Here is a 13498-nt window from a genome sequence, read left to right on the forward strand (position 1 = left end):
ATTTGTGTATTTGCTATGATGTTCATCACAGCGCCAAATACTTAAATATTTAGTCTTAATAGGCTATTTATTTTCAAACTTTTTTTTTACATTTTAATCTTGACTACAACATGCCCTAGATATTGTTTGAAAGTGTTTTGATTCTTTATTGTTTGGTCACACTTTACATTAGGGCTTCATTAATTAACATTAGTTAATTTATTAGTTAACATGAACTGCCAATGAAAAATTCTTCTGAACATGAATTAATCTTAGGTATTCCAATATTTAATAACACGTTGTTAAAATTGAAAGTTGCAACTGTGTTATTTAATGAGCTAACATGAACTAAGACTTAATAACTAATAATTAATAACTTCTGTAGCAAATGTAGCTATTGCTCATTGTGAATGTTAATGCATTAACTAAGGTTAACTAATGAGGTCTTATTGTAAAGTGATACCTATTGGTCTTTATAGTTCTTTTGCACTTTAATATGTGTAAAACTTTTAACTTTATACATTTTTCTGTATTGCTTTATTGCATTTAAATGTTCAGTTATTTTTGTTATAAGAGGTGAAAAAAGTTATTAAACCTGTTATACTGTATTATGACAGCACTTTTTTTAAACTGAATTTCAATACCGTGATAATACCGTATACCGTGATAAAAGCATTAGCAATTAATCGCAACATGACAATTTGATACCGGCATATCCCTAAGTGTGATTAGTAAGAGTATGGAGTTAAGATGATTATCTGGTCCATGATTACTCACCACAATCATCTCGGATGGCTCCAGAACGATGCACTCGCATCCACGGCGTAAACTCCCAGCAGACCGTTTCCCAAAACTAGAGGAGAAGAACAGGAGAGAGAAAGGTTATAAACCGCTCGACCAATTATGGAATCCTGAGATTCTGTGGGAATGAAAGCGTGCTCAGAAATCGAGCCGGAGGAGCACATATCCACACATTTGTGGCAGTGTTCCTGGTCTAGGCAGTAAGGCTCCACTTGGAAAGAAACTACGACCAGACTGGAAAAGTCCACCAAATGACATCATGGCCTAATGAAAGAAGTACAGTGCAAAGTGATGGAGCGTTTGAGTAGCAACACAAAAAAACTCTATTGAAAATAGAAATGGAAATGTGAGGTGGAGATCCACATAAGATGAAGGCAAATACTGACTCAAGGTGGACATGCCTTAACATTTTTAAATAGATACACATGTGTGCCCCTGGACCACAAAATCAGTCATAAGTAGCATAGGTTTATTTGGAGCAATAGCCAACAATACATTGTATGGGTCAAATGTATCGATTTTTCTTTTATGCCAAAAAAATCATTAGGATATTAAGTAAAGATCATGTTCCATGAAGATATTTTGACAACTTTAAAGGTGATTTTCTCAATATTTTGATTTTTTTGCACCCTCAGATTCCAGATTTTCAAATAGTTGTATCTCAGCCAAATATGGTCCTATCCTAACAAATCATACATCAATGATTCAGCTTTCAGATGATGTATACATCTCAATTAAAAAAAAATGGACCATTATGACTGGTTTTGTGGTCCAGGGTCACGTATTTGGACTTCAATAAATCACTTGCAATGTGGAGTTAAAATGGGCATTTCAGAGAATGGCATTTCTGGGGACAGTCGTGGCCTAATGGATAGAGAGTCGGACTTGTAACCCGAAGGTCGTGGGTTCGAGTCTCAGGCCCGGCAGGGATTGTAGGTGGGGGGAGTGAATAACCAGCGCTCTCTCCACCTTCAATACCACGACTGAGGTGAGACCCTTGAGCAAGGCACCGCAACGCACCCCCAACTGCTCCAGGTGTGTGTGTGTTCACTGCTGTGTGTGTGCACTTGGATGGGTTAAATGCAGAGCACAAATTCCGAGTATGGGACACCATACTTGGCCACACATCACTTCACTTTCACTTTCTTGACCCCATTCCCTCTCCTTCACACAATGTCTTTACTGTCTTTACTACACTAAAAGCAAAAAGAAAATACATAGGAAAAAGGCAAAACTAAGTAAAACAAAATAAAATAAAATAAAATAAAATGTGATGTGCACATCAAACAGAAATTTAATTTGTTTAAGCATCTCAACTGAGTCTGGCATAAAAACCACAGTGAGTTTGGGATGGGACTAGACAGGTGGGGTACTTGACATACTTTTTTTTCCAATTCTGTTTGGTGTTGTTTGCACACTTAACCTTTTCATCTGGTCTGTTGATTTACCATTAATGCTGCTTGTAAGACACTTTTTGCAGCTGAATGAGCTGCCAGGTGACAATATGGTCCAAAGTTGACACATGCTTACAGCGGTTTAGCTGGATGAGAGGTCAGAAAAAACGCTACACATACTTCAAAAAACTGTGACTGACAAAGCAAGGATGATTTTACTAAAGAAAAACTCTACTACATAAAACATAATTTCTTGCAATGACAATTTGCATGCTGTTTTAAATGTTTACATTAGTAAAACAACACTTTCTGTTATAAAGCTACTTGTACACTGTATGGGTTACGGTAGAAGCGCAGCTGGCAGATATAGTAACTATCTAATATGCTTAGACTAACAGGTGGGATCCCCTCTATATACATTGTTCCCGATTCTAAGACCACACACAATGAGCACTTTGTGTTGTAACGCTGTTTGACTTCCCTTACAGGCTTCTATTCAAATACAAAACCTCAAGACTCAGTGTTTTCATTCATCGTTCACGATATAGTTGATGATACGGTGGGTATAGTTTGAAACCACACTGAAAATCAGGGATTCCAAGTCTAATTTAAACTGCAAAATGCAATAGGAACAAACAAAATGGAATACATTTTCACCACACTTATAGATTATAGTTTTTTTTTGTTTTGTTTTTTTATATGTGCTTAGAAAAAACAACAGCCGCCTTGAGCACAACTAAATGAAAAGAGAAGGGGGGCTCTCTGGCTTATAAAATCCCAAAGTCTAAAAAAAGAAATTCCCTGTAGAAGGCAGTAAAAAAAAAAAAAACTGTCAAAAAAGGCAGTAAAAAAAAAAAAAACTGTCAAAATTATATTAACACCAGGCATTCATATAAAGTGTATTAACATCAGACACCGCACTACGTTCTTTGGGAATTGAACTCCCGGTGAGACATGATGCCCACCCAGTCAGCCCCTGCATTCCATATTACACAACATTCCGGGTGTCTGGAATGTGATTCTGTGACGAACGTGGCAAGCACTCACACACAGCAAAGAACATAGGGGTCTCCAAAGTAAATAAGCCTCTTTTTCATCTCTCCATATTAAGCAGAGCAAAGATTAAAGAGCTGTTATGCAAGTGCTGTCAGTGGGAAAGTCAGAGGGGAGAAGGAATACACTGGAAGGCTTAAGGACATGCTGAAGTACAGTAGAATGGTAATGCAATAACAGGATTCTACTGTAACGCTTCAGTGAGTGCTAAACAACTCTGCTGCCTCTCAAATCTGCACTTGCAGACACATGGCAACATAAAGCAAAGTAAACAGCATTTCAGGAGCACCAAAGAAACCCCAAACTGTAACTAGATATAATGCAGGGATCGAGATGCTTGAGGCTTGATTAGCAAAGCATGACACTTGAGGTATGATTACTTTAACCAGCATTTTAGCATTAGTATCAATAACATTTATTATAATAAAATTAATTTAAAAAATACAAAATCAAATAAAAAAATATATAAATATTTATATAAAATATATAAAAATGAAAAGTCCTTTAAATAGTTTGTTGGAAAGTGTGTTCATAAAAAAATATCTAAAGTCATTTCTTAAAGTGATCTAATTGTGCACTTAATATACGAAATAGTACACAATATGTATAAAAACAAATAAATAAAAAATACCTGTACCTGAAGATGAGAGAGTTGTTACAAAATATGTCCAATGAAATCCATAAACATTCCCGGCTTCTTGAAAATCATGCATTCAGTTCCATACTTCTACCTCAAATGTGTTTTTAATGTCCTTTCTTAATATTCATACCCACACACTGCTACCACACTAAACACAAACACGATTTCCTGAATGCCACATGGTAATCCAACTTCACGTACGCTGCACTCTGTTCTGACAGCTCCGTCTACCGCCTTCATCTTACGAGAGTACGCGTTGGGGAATGTGCGTTCTTGAGAGTCAGTAGTGATCGACTGAAGCCAACATTCCTGCCTGCCTCTTACTGCCTGTGGAGCCAAGAGGGAGGGGTTGACCTCTACCCACAAACAACATGACCTCCCAACTTAACTCAAGACCTGTAGTGATCAGAGCGTAACACCCAGAAAAACTCTAAAGGGCAACCTGGGGAATAGTAAAGTAAAAAAAAAAAGGATACTTTTGATTCAAAAAGCACTATTCATAATCCAAAAAATTTAAAACAATCATAATTAATTATAATTAATAAACAATTACAAAAAGTTAACTATAAATAAAAGTTAGGAGATTGAAATGCAAAGTTAAGAAATTGTGGCTAAACAACAAATGAGGCATGTTGATACATGTAGTGGAGTAACTTGTATCAGATATCAACATATCAGATGTTGCAGATTATATTCACATGAAGTAAATTCATATCACTTCAGGGAGGAACAGTAAGGCTTTCAAAGCACTTCCATGGGAAAACAACCTGGGAGTTTGCATGTGGTTAAGTGGAAAAAGATAATAATAAAAAAAACACATCTTACTGAAACTGAAAGAATTTAAAAGCTTGCATTTTAGCAAAACTTTTTATCTGTAAATGAATAAAAAAAACCTGTAAAATGTGAGCATGTTACTAAATTCAACTCGATTTAAAAGTATCTGGTTTGTTTTGTTAAACTATAGTGCAAAGAAAACAATTTGAAGGACATGTAGTGTGAACACTTTGGTACAAATCATTAAAAAATAATTTAGTACATAAAAATCTAGTAGCGAAAAATCATTTAGTACCATGCACCATATCAAAGTATCATCTCAGCTAACAAAAATATGTTCTAAGAACATTTTCCTAACATTCTTATTAAGGTATAAAAATTTTATTTATGAATGTTCTCTGAACATTTACAATAGGGCCTTTCGCACCGCGGGAACCTTTTCATAGTACCAGAACTAATTGTGTGACAACGCTGTCGACCGGCTTACGTCACTTCTTAGTACACACTCTCGGTGCGAATGCAACCCTTTAAATGGTACTGGGAAATAGTTCGCGCAAAATCGTCCCAGTACTTTAGTACTGTACATTTAGTTCTGGAACTAAAGCGGTGCGAAAGGCCCTAATGTTACATTTTTTAAAGTTTCAAAAACATTTCTGGAACATAAATGGAACGTTCAATTTTTATAATTTTGCAAACATCACAGGATCACTTTTGAATGTCCTTCTGAAAAAAGTTTAAAAAACATTCAACATTAAAAAAAAAAAAAAAAGTTGTGACAAATGTGCTAAAGTTTTGATAACCTTCTATTAACATTACTGGAAGAATGTTCATAACTTTGAGATAATCTTGCCAGAACATTAGCCAAAGTTCTGAGAATGTTCCCTGTTAGAACAGATAGTATGCCATATTGCATATTGCCATATTGTACCATGGTAAAGCATGAGTAAAAATCTCTAGGAAGTCTTGCAGGAAGAGTTAAGAAAACAGTGGATTTACTAAAGGATCAGATTTAACAGAGTTTATAACAATAGAATCTATTGTTGGTAGTTAAGCCTGTAAAACCATTTTAAAGGGCTTGGAATTGTTGCATAAGTACTGGCTTGAGCACCAGGTGGTACTGCCACCTCAAACTCAACTCTGACTTCTGCCAGCACGTTGTACACCATTATGCTTTTAATGACTGAAATCGCTGTGCAATTAAACACTTGCATGCTGCATTTGTAATGACTGAGAGTTTCAGGTGCGATTAAACAGAAGTGTTACACAAAATCTGCATTAAAATGAGAGTGTTTTTGTTTAGAAAGAAACTGGAAGAAAAGAACACACGTCATGTGCTGAAAGAAGCCGATAAGATGCTACTGCAGATCTAGTCTGTCTCAGACAAGAATCAGCACACAGGGTAGCTGTGATGCCTCTTGGGGGGAAAAAAATGGCCATTTGCGAGCACTATCAAGACATTGTTTATGAAGTGCACCGCTGTCCTGTTGGTTTTCATTCACTGGACGCCTGAGTCACAGTCTATTACAGGAGCAACACATCACAGCTCTCTCCATGAAGCCAAACGAGAAAGCGAGGGAGGGAGAGACCTGCTTTTTTCATTGCCATGGTGATAAAACGACATATTCCCAACTGCAAGCCAATTCTAGTGCATCTCTGTCAAGTGTTTTTGTACGGCTTGCTATGCTTTTAAATTACGCTCAGTCAATATGTTGCTGTCTGTATGTACACTTAATTTCTCTCACACCAAGTTCTATGCTACTACAGGTAGATTGTAGTGTGCCAAGCAAAATATTGATCCTCGATAAAGACAGTAGTCTTCATTTCCATATGCGGCCTTGCTAAAGTAGTCAAATTATGACACTTTCAAGCAGGGATGCACCGATAGGATTTTTTTTTGGCTGATACCGATACCGATTTTAACAAACAACTATTGGCCGATTCTGATACCGATACTGAAATTGCTCAATTGCATAAAGCAGGGCTTAAAAACGAGAGAGAGAGAAAAAAAGAATGGTTCACTCCAAGCAGAATCGGTATTTGAACGCAAACATTTTTTCCTTTCGTTTTGTTAATCTGTTAATGATATATTCCTTTTTGTGTGGCCTATATAGTTTTATACTGTTTTCTCCATTCACAGAAACATTACAGGTGCGAAATGTGACCTTGTGTGAATCCGTGTTCTACACTGGTTTGAAACAAAAAGCTGCATATTACCTGCCATTCATTTTCACTTAAATGTAGGCCTAATGCTTGGCAGTTCGTGACATATCCTCGGATAAACTGCATTGCCATTGCGACTTACCAGTGATGAATTTACAGCTGAGAGCAGGCATTTCACTCGTTGGATGCGTCAGCGTCACATTTGCATAGGCCGTACTATGCCGTCTGACAAACTATATTTTGTACAGATTTTATTTTGTTTTAGCAAGTATTTAATTATTTTGCCCAGAGAAAAATGTTGGATTATGCAACAGATATGCAACTCGTTGTCTCCATGCAGTTAATTAATAAACCATCGGTATCAGCCCTTTTCATGCTATTTCCGAAATGCCGATGGCTTTAAAATAATAAAAAAAACAGCCGATAAATATCGGTGGCTGATACATCAGTGCATCCCTACTTTCAAGTTATGATGTTTGCATTAGGTAACTGATTACATGCCAGGGTCAGAAATTAAAGGGATAGATTACTCAAAAAATGAAACATCTGTCATCATTTACTCACCGTCATTTTGTATTAAACCTTCATGACTTCCCATGAGCTGAACAGTTTTATAATTGATACATTTTTCAAAATTGATACTGTTATTGAGCTGAACTGAATTAACATTCAATTGTTTCGAGTTGAATTACAACACAACTGTCTTTTTAGAGCTGCTTTACAGCAGAATTTGGATTGGTCTCATATCTGATGAAGTTGGCCTCATTGATTCTGTTATTTTCCAGTTCACTTCTGTAAAGCTGATTAGAAACAATCTGTATTGTGTATTGTACTAAATAAATAAAGGTGACTTAACTTTCCTTACTTCAACACAAAGGAGACTCAAATGCACTATAAACATATCATAAAAGTAGTCCATGCAGTTTGTGTCATATATTTAAATCTTCTGAAGCAGGAAAAAAATATTTACATTATATGCTTATGGTGCTTTTTGAAACGAACGACAATACCCATCCAATGCCTCAAAATATACAAATTTCATTTTGGCTGAAACTAGACACACACACACACACAATGCCAAACTGAATTACAAATACTTTTTCTTATAACTTCCAATATATTTTGTACAAATTAATTATATTATTTGTAACTTCTTATATATTTTGTACAAAGTAATTTTTATTATTTGTAACCTCTGATATAATTCTCAATTCGACAACTCTCATTAATCTAATTATACTGAAATTTTATTCAGATATTTTATTTTGATGAATTGATTATATTTAAAGTATTTGAGACATTATGACATAGCATTTCTGTCAAATAAAAAAAATGTGTCACTCATAAAAGTTAAAAAAAAAATCTGAAAGTCCAAACATATTGCAAAAATTGCCCCTTAACTAAAAAAAAAAAAATTAAATACAGTGGATTTTGAAGGTACTTCAAATTTAACTAAATTGGTGCCAGTCACATTTTTTGATGTGCGTATCTACACTTGGACCATTTAAGTGGCAAACTAGGATGAGGACATGCACGGAGATGGATATTTACTCTTCCTAAGGTTTAATGTTAATTTTTTTTTTTTTATTAAGGGGCTTTACATTTCCAAATCAGTTCCAAATCATGTTCATGTTCCAAATAATTTGTGAGAACTTTTAGAAAAAGAAGGAAGGTACGAGCTTAACACACATAACAGGTTAATGGAAAGGGTATTTAGGGTGTTCTAATTTCTTAGTGTGAATGTTTGATATTTGATGGCATTCGGGTAAGGGACGTACCTGGAGCGTGGCAGGAACATGGACTCTTTGATGAAGACCGATCCAGAAAGCAGAATGTACCAACACGTGCCAATGTCATCCGGACTGTGTGAGACAGAAAGAGAAAAATGTCACACAGATTCCAACAGGAAACAAAACATGCTTATTTCTAACATGCGGCCTGGTTTGCTGTATGGTTAGAGCAAAAAAAAGCTGACACAGACGCACATAACCTCAATGCTTAATGTAAACACTCTGTCATCATTTTTGTTCTGTGATACACTCCTTTGCACAGACAAAAGACGACAAGGAAATTCCCAGAGGAAAACAGTGGACAGTGGAGTGATCAAACGGCCAAGTGCGAAACTCACACCATCTCGCTTTCTCTTGTAAGTGATGCCAGTTGAAATGTGACTGCTTGATTTATGTGTGTGTGTAGGAAATAACACACTGACACACAATCCCCCTTAACACTCCTTTTTTTCAGGTCACAGAGCAGTCAGGAATGTTAGACATCTTCCGAGGCATGCTGGGTCGACGTCCTTCTAGCTCCCGGCGAGCCCTGCTCCATGTCTGCCTCTCCAGTAAGTGTTAAAAGTGGAAATGTGAAAAGAGGAGCAATCCAATGAGCAGCGGACATCTTGATCACTGAGTCAGAACAGCCGATACACACTCCAGTGAGATAACAGGCCCAAAGCAGTGCTGGGGTTTATGAGCTGATAGACACTCTTAACATGAAGCAAATAACCCAGCTATCACACTACACTGCACACATTTTAATAGTACTTGTTTTTCATTCGATTTAATATGTTTTGTCTGCACTGAGATTTCTTGTATATCTTCATTTTATCTCACGGTTCACTGGAATACTCCATTCTGATTGGTCAATCATATTAGAGTGCAACAGTGGGGTTGTTACGCTATTTTATCACCAAATCTTGGATTCAGTCTTTTTTTTTTCAACTGAGGCGCATAAGCTCAGATCAATCAGTTCAACAAAAAAATGAACATAATATTTGGTAATAATATAGCAAGATATGTATAAGCATTTTTTGCTGGCCATAAAAATTGAGAAGGTACAAAAAGTATCAGAAAATATTTGGGAATTTGTTATACCCTATGTGAGTCAGTAATTCAGTTTTAGGCCAGAGTGATAGCATTAACTCCCATTTTCAGGAAAAGAAGATCCTCCCTGGGTCATTACTGTGTTTAAAAGTTGAAAAATACATCACCCATGATCCTGAAAAAAATCTCCACCAATCAGAAGTTCCAATGAAGCACAAAATATGACATAATGGACTCAATCACCCTACGTTTTGTTTTCATACTATATATACAGGTTTTTCACATACATATTTTGCAATAAACACAAAAAGGTTGTTTTGATACATACAATCACCAACTTTAAATTAATAGATTTTTTCACAATGCTTCAATGGGATTGTAGTTTTTTTTTTTAATGTTCAGATTTCCGATTTTCGAAAATAAATTTCTTTAAATCAAATTGTGAAATGTCATGCATCACCTCATAGCTGGTTGGTTTGGTTCATGACTTTTTATAATTTTTTTAATTCCTATGGGAAAAATACTTCCGGAACGAAGGCCACTCTGTTTCCTAATCTTCTCCGTCATCCATGGCAAATCTGTATATCGGAATGCTCATTCAGTAATTTACATTTACATTTAGTTAGCTTATGTTTCATACAAACGCAACTACTGGAATCTTGTGTGTCTATTATTGATTGCACTAAAAATATCATCCAAGAGCTTCAGTGTTAATATTTCTGTAGTACACAGTTTCAGTATTCGTCTTGTTGCTCCGACGTTCATTTCGTACATTGTAATGGGTAATTTCTTTTCTTAGCAAAATATATACAATAATATACAGATACTACTATAATATGAACTCAATTCAAAGTTTCACATTCACACATTTATTTGTTGAGTAGCCACATATGCTATCCCTTATTTAATTAATTAACATTATTTAAAAGTTCAAATTTGTTGACAGATTGATTTCCACATCATTTAAGTACAAAAATACTTCTCCAAACTACTGGATGTTTGCCATTAGACGAAAATCCCACACACACACACACACACACACACACACACACACGCACACATACGCTACACCGTCTCTATAGGACTAATGAGGCAGCTCCTGACTGCTCTCAAATGCAGCACGAGCGCTGCTTGCTTTTTTCGTTCTCTTTCTGCATCACTCCCTTCATCATTGCCGCTTCTGTTCCCTCTTTTAATCGTTTTTCCCGAGCGTGCGCAGACAAAAACGAAACACTCAATTATTAATCAGCAGAATGCAGAGAGAGAAGGAGAGAGCGGGAATGATGGAGGGTGAGAGACGGAGAGCGTGAGGATGTTCTGCAGCGCTGACTGAACTGGGTCACTGAAACACTCTTCCAACGCTCATCAAATGCTCATCAAGCACACAGCAACAGCCTCCAGCCCTTCAGGAACGACTGGGGAGCACAAACGAGAGCAGGAAGTCAGGCAAGGTTTGGAGGAATATGGACTTCATGCAATCATCCTTGGGGGTTATTTATCTGCTAATCTTCGGTCAACCGAAAAAGGAAATTCTTGGTTTAAGGTTAAAATGATCAGACAAATATTAGGAAATATTAATGTTTGTATAATGTATATATTAATAAAACATTTCATAGGGCCCTAAACATGTAATTTTTGTTAAACTTTTAATAAATCGATGTGAAAATGTATAAGTTTAATGATTTTAATTAATTGGACATGCTTTTTAATTAATACAATGTAATTTAACTATTAAAAAGGAGTCGAGAAAAATTAAAATGGAAAAAACGGAATTTGGAAAAAAATAAAACGGAATTTAGGAAAAAATAAAACTGATTTCATAGGGCCTTAACTATCCCTCAGCCTTGCCGCACCCCCAGTTTGGCAACCACTGCTTTATTCTTTTAAATTGATACATTCATCGTGTTTATTATATTTTTTTTTATTAAAGTGGAAATCAGTTTACTAAATAATGTAGATTGCTTCACTTCCACTTTAAAGTGATATTTATGTTGTTTATTATTTATTTTTATTTATACTATTTATAATTTTTGTGCAATTACTTGCCTGTCAGTTATTAAAATAGATCTTTAATTTCATAAAGTACAAGTTGATTTCAAAATGCACCCACTTTTTTGCATTTTGTGTTTTTCAGTTGAATAAAACACTATTTTTCCCTATATATTTCATTATTGAGGATTTCTTTAAAAAAGTCTAAAAATCTCGTCTTGTCTCATTCTCGTGAACCCAGTCTCGTGTCTCGTCTCGTCTCGTGGGATAAGTGTCTCGTCACACCCCTAGTAAACACGGTACAATGCCATAGTTTTTCCAGTTATTGTTACTATTGTAAAACCTGGAAAACTTCTTATAACATTATACAGTATTTTATTAACTGTAGCAGCAGTTATTGCATTTTAATGCCATTTTCCAAAAACCATGGTAAAGTTTGTGAGGGCATCAGTGGGTGTTACCAAAAAAATGAAAAGGGAAATGTAAATAAAAACATGTCCGCTAACTGAAATTAAAATAAAAACATAACTGAAAAAGTGTTTCACAGTATATTTTAAATTGTAAACATTTACAACCAACTTTATTAAATATAAACAAAACTAAACCACCTTAAATGTTTAAATTGTAACTTATCTTTGACAGCCATAAAATATTAAATTCTAAAACTAAAATAATATATAACAATTAAGTGAGCTGGTGTAATTGCAAAGTTACTGATATCGTTATAGTAATTCCAGTAATACTCAAGGCATTGATGTTTGTCTACAAAACCACCACTGGCTCTGCACCCCATTACCTAAATTCATTACTTCAGACTTATGTGCCCTCTAGAAGCTTGTGTTCTGCAAGTAAACGTTGCTTTATTGTGCCATCCCAAAGAGGCACAAAATCACTCTCACAGACTTATACATTAAATGTTCCCTCCTGGTGGAATGACCTGCCCAACTCAATTTGAGCAGCTGAGCCCAACACATCTCTTCCATCTTTATTTGACCCTCTAACTCTAGCACTCTCTATTCTAATTCTATCCTTTATAAAATAAAATAAAAACTTACCCCTTTTAGACTTGCAATCTATTTATTTACTAACTACTAAAAAAACTAACACTAGCTTCTCTAATCTTTTTGTATTCTATCTATTTTTTTTCTTTTTATTTATCATACAATTAACAAAAGCAAAAAAAGCCCTCTAACACTAGCTTGTTCTATTCTTTTTCTATTATATTGGTTTTCTTTTTATTTATTATATATATATATATATATATATATATACACATTTTTTTTTTAAACTTGCTACGTGTACTGCATTAAGCTAATTGAGACTTGTTATAGCACTTGCAAATCACTGCTCTATTGTTGATTTTGATTGCTTTGTCCTCATTTGTAAGTCGCTTTGGATAAAAGCGTCTGCTAAAATTATTTATAATTAAGTCCACAATGATCAATGGAACCATGATATGTTTACATGTAAACAGTACCGTTCAAAAGTTTGGAATAATTCAGATTTTTTTTCATGTTTTTGATGAAGTCTTTTATGCTCACCAAGACTGCATTTATTTGAAGCTTTTTTTATTTGAAATGCAGTAAAACAAGTAATATTGTTAAATATTATTACAATTTAAAGTAACTTATGAGCTATATGAGCACATTTTAAAATGTAATATGCTGATTTGCTGCGTATGTAACAATATATGTTGCAACATATATACAACATATGTATTGTGTAGGGGTGTAACGGTTCACAAAATTCACGGTTTGGTTCGATACGTTTTCAATACGGGGGGGGGGGGTTAATTGCATGACGAAGCACGAAGCTTTTCACACCACATATTCTCTCAGATACGACGAGAGACGAATCTACTTCAACATATGCTGATAGCTGATAAC

General features: G+C 35.2%; 1 protein-coding gene across 6 annotated transcripts in view; it reads right to left on the reverse strand.

The window, feature by feature from the left end:
* LOC107680625 (rap guanine nucleotide exchange factor 2-like) overlaps window positions 1-13498 on the reverse strand; it is a 142817-nt gene that overhangs the window by 72742 nt on the left and 56577 nt on the right. For 5 of the 6 annotated variants that reach the window (XM_016476612.1, XM_016476609.1, XM_016476607.1 and 2 more), the window contains exons 4-5: window positions 8580-8663; window positions 757-832 (exon numbers count right to left, since the gene is read on the reverse strand). In XM_016476612.1, coding sequence (XP_016332098.1) covers window positions 757-832; window positions 8580-8663 — 160 coding nt within the window. Of the gene's footprint in view, window positions 1-756; window positions 833-3864; window positions 4099-8579; window positions 8664-13498 lie in introns of those variants that run through there. The other variant, XM_016476613.1, reaches the window with a different exon arrangement.

This window comes from Sinocyclocheilus anshuiensis, unplaced genomic scaffold (genome assembly GCF_001515605.1).
Source record: "Sinocyclocheilus anshuiensis isolate Anshui unplaced genomic scaffold, SAMN03320099.WGS_v1.1 scaffold328, whole genome shotgun sequence".
Lineage (NCBI taxonomy): Eukaryota > Metazoa > Chordata > Actinopteri > Cypriniformes > Cyprinidae > Sinocyclocheilus > Sinocyclocheilus anshuiensis.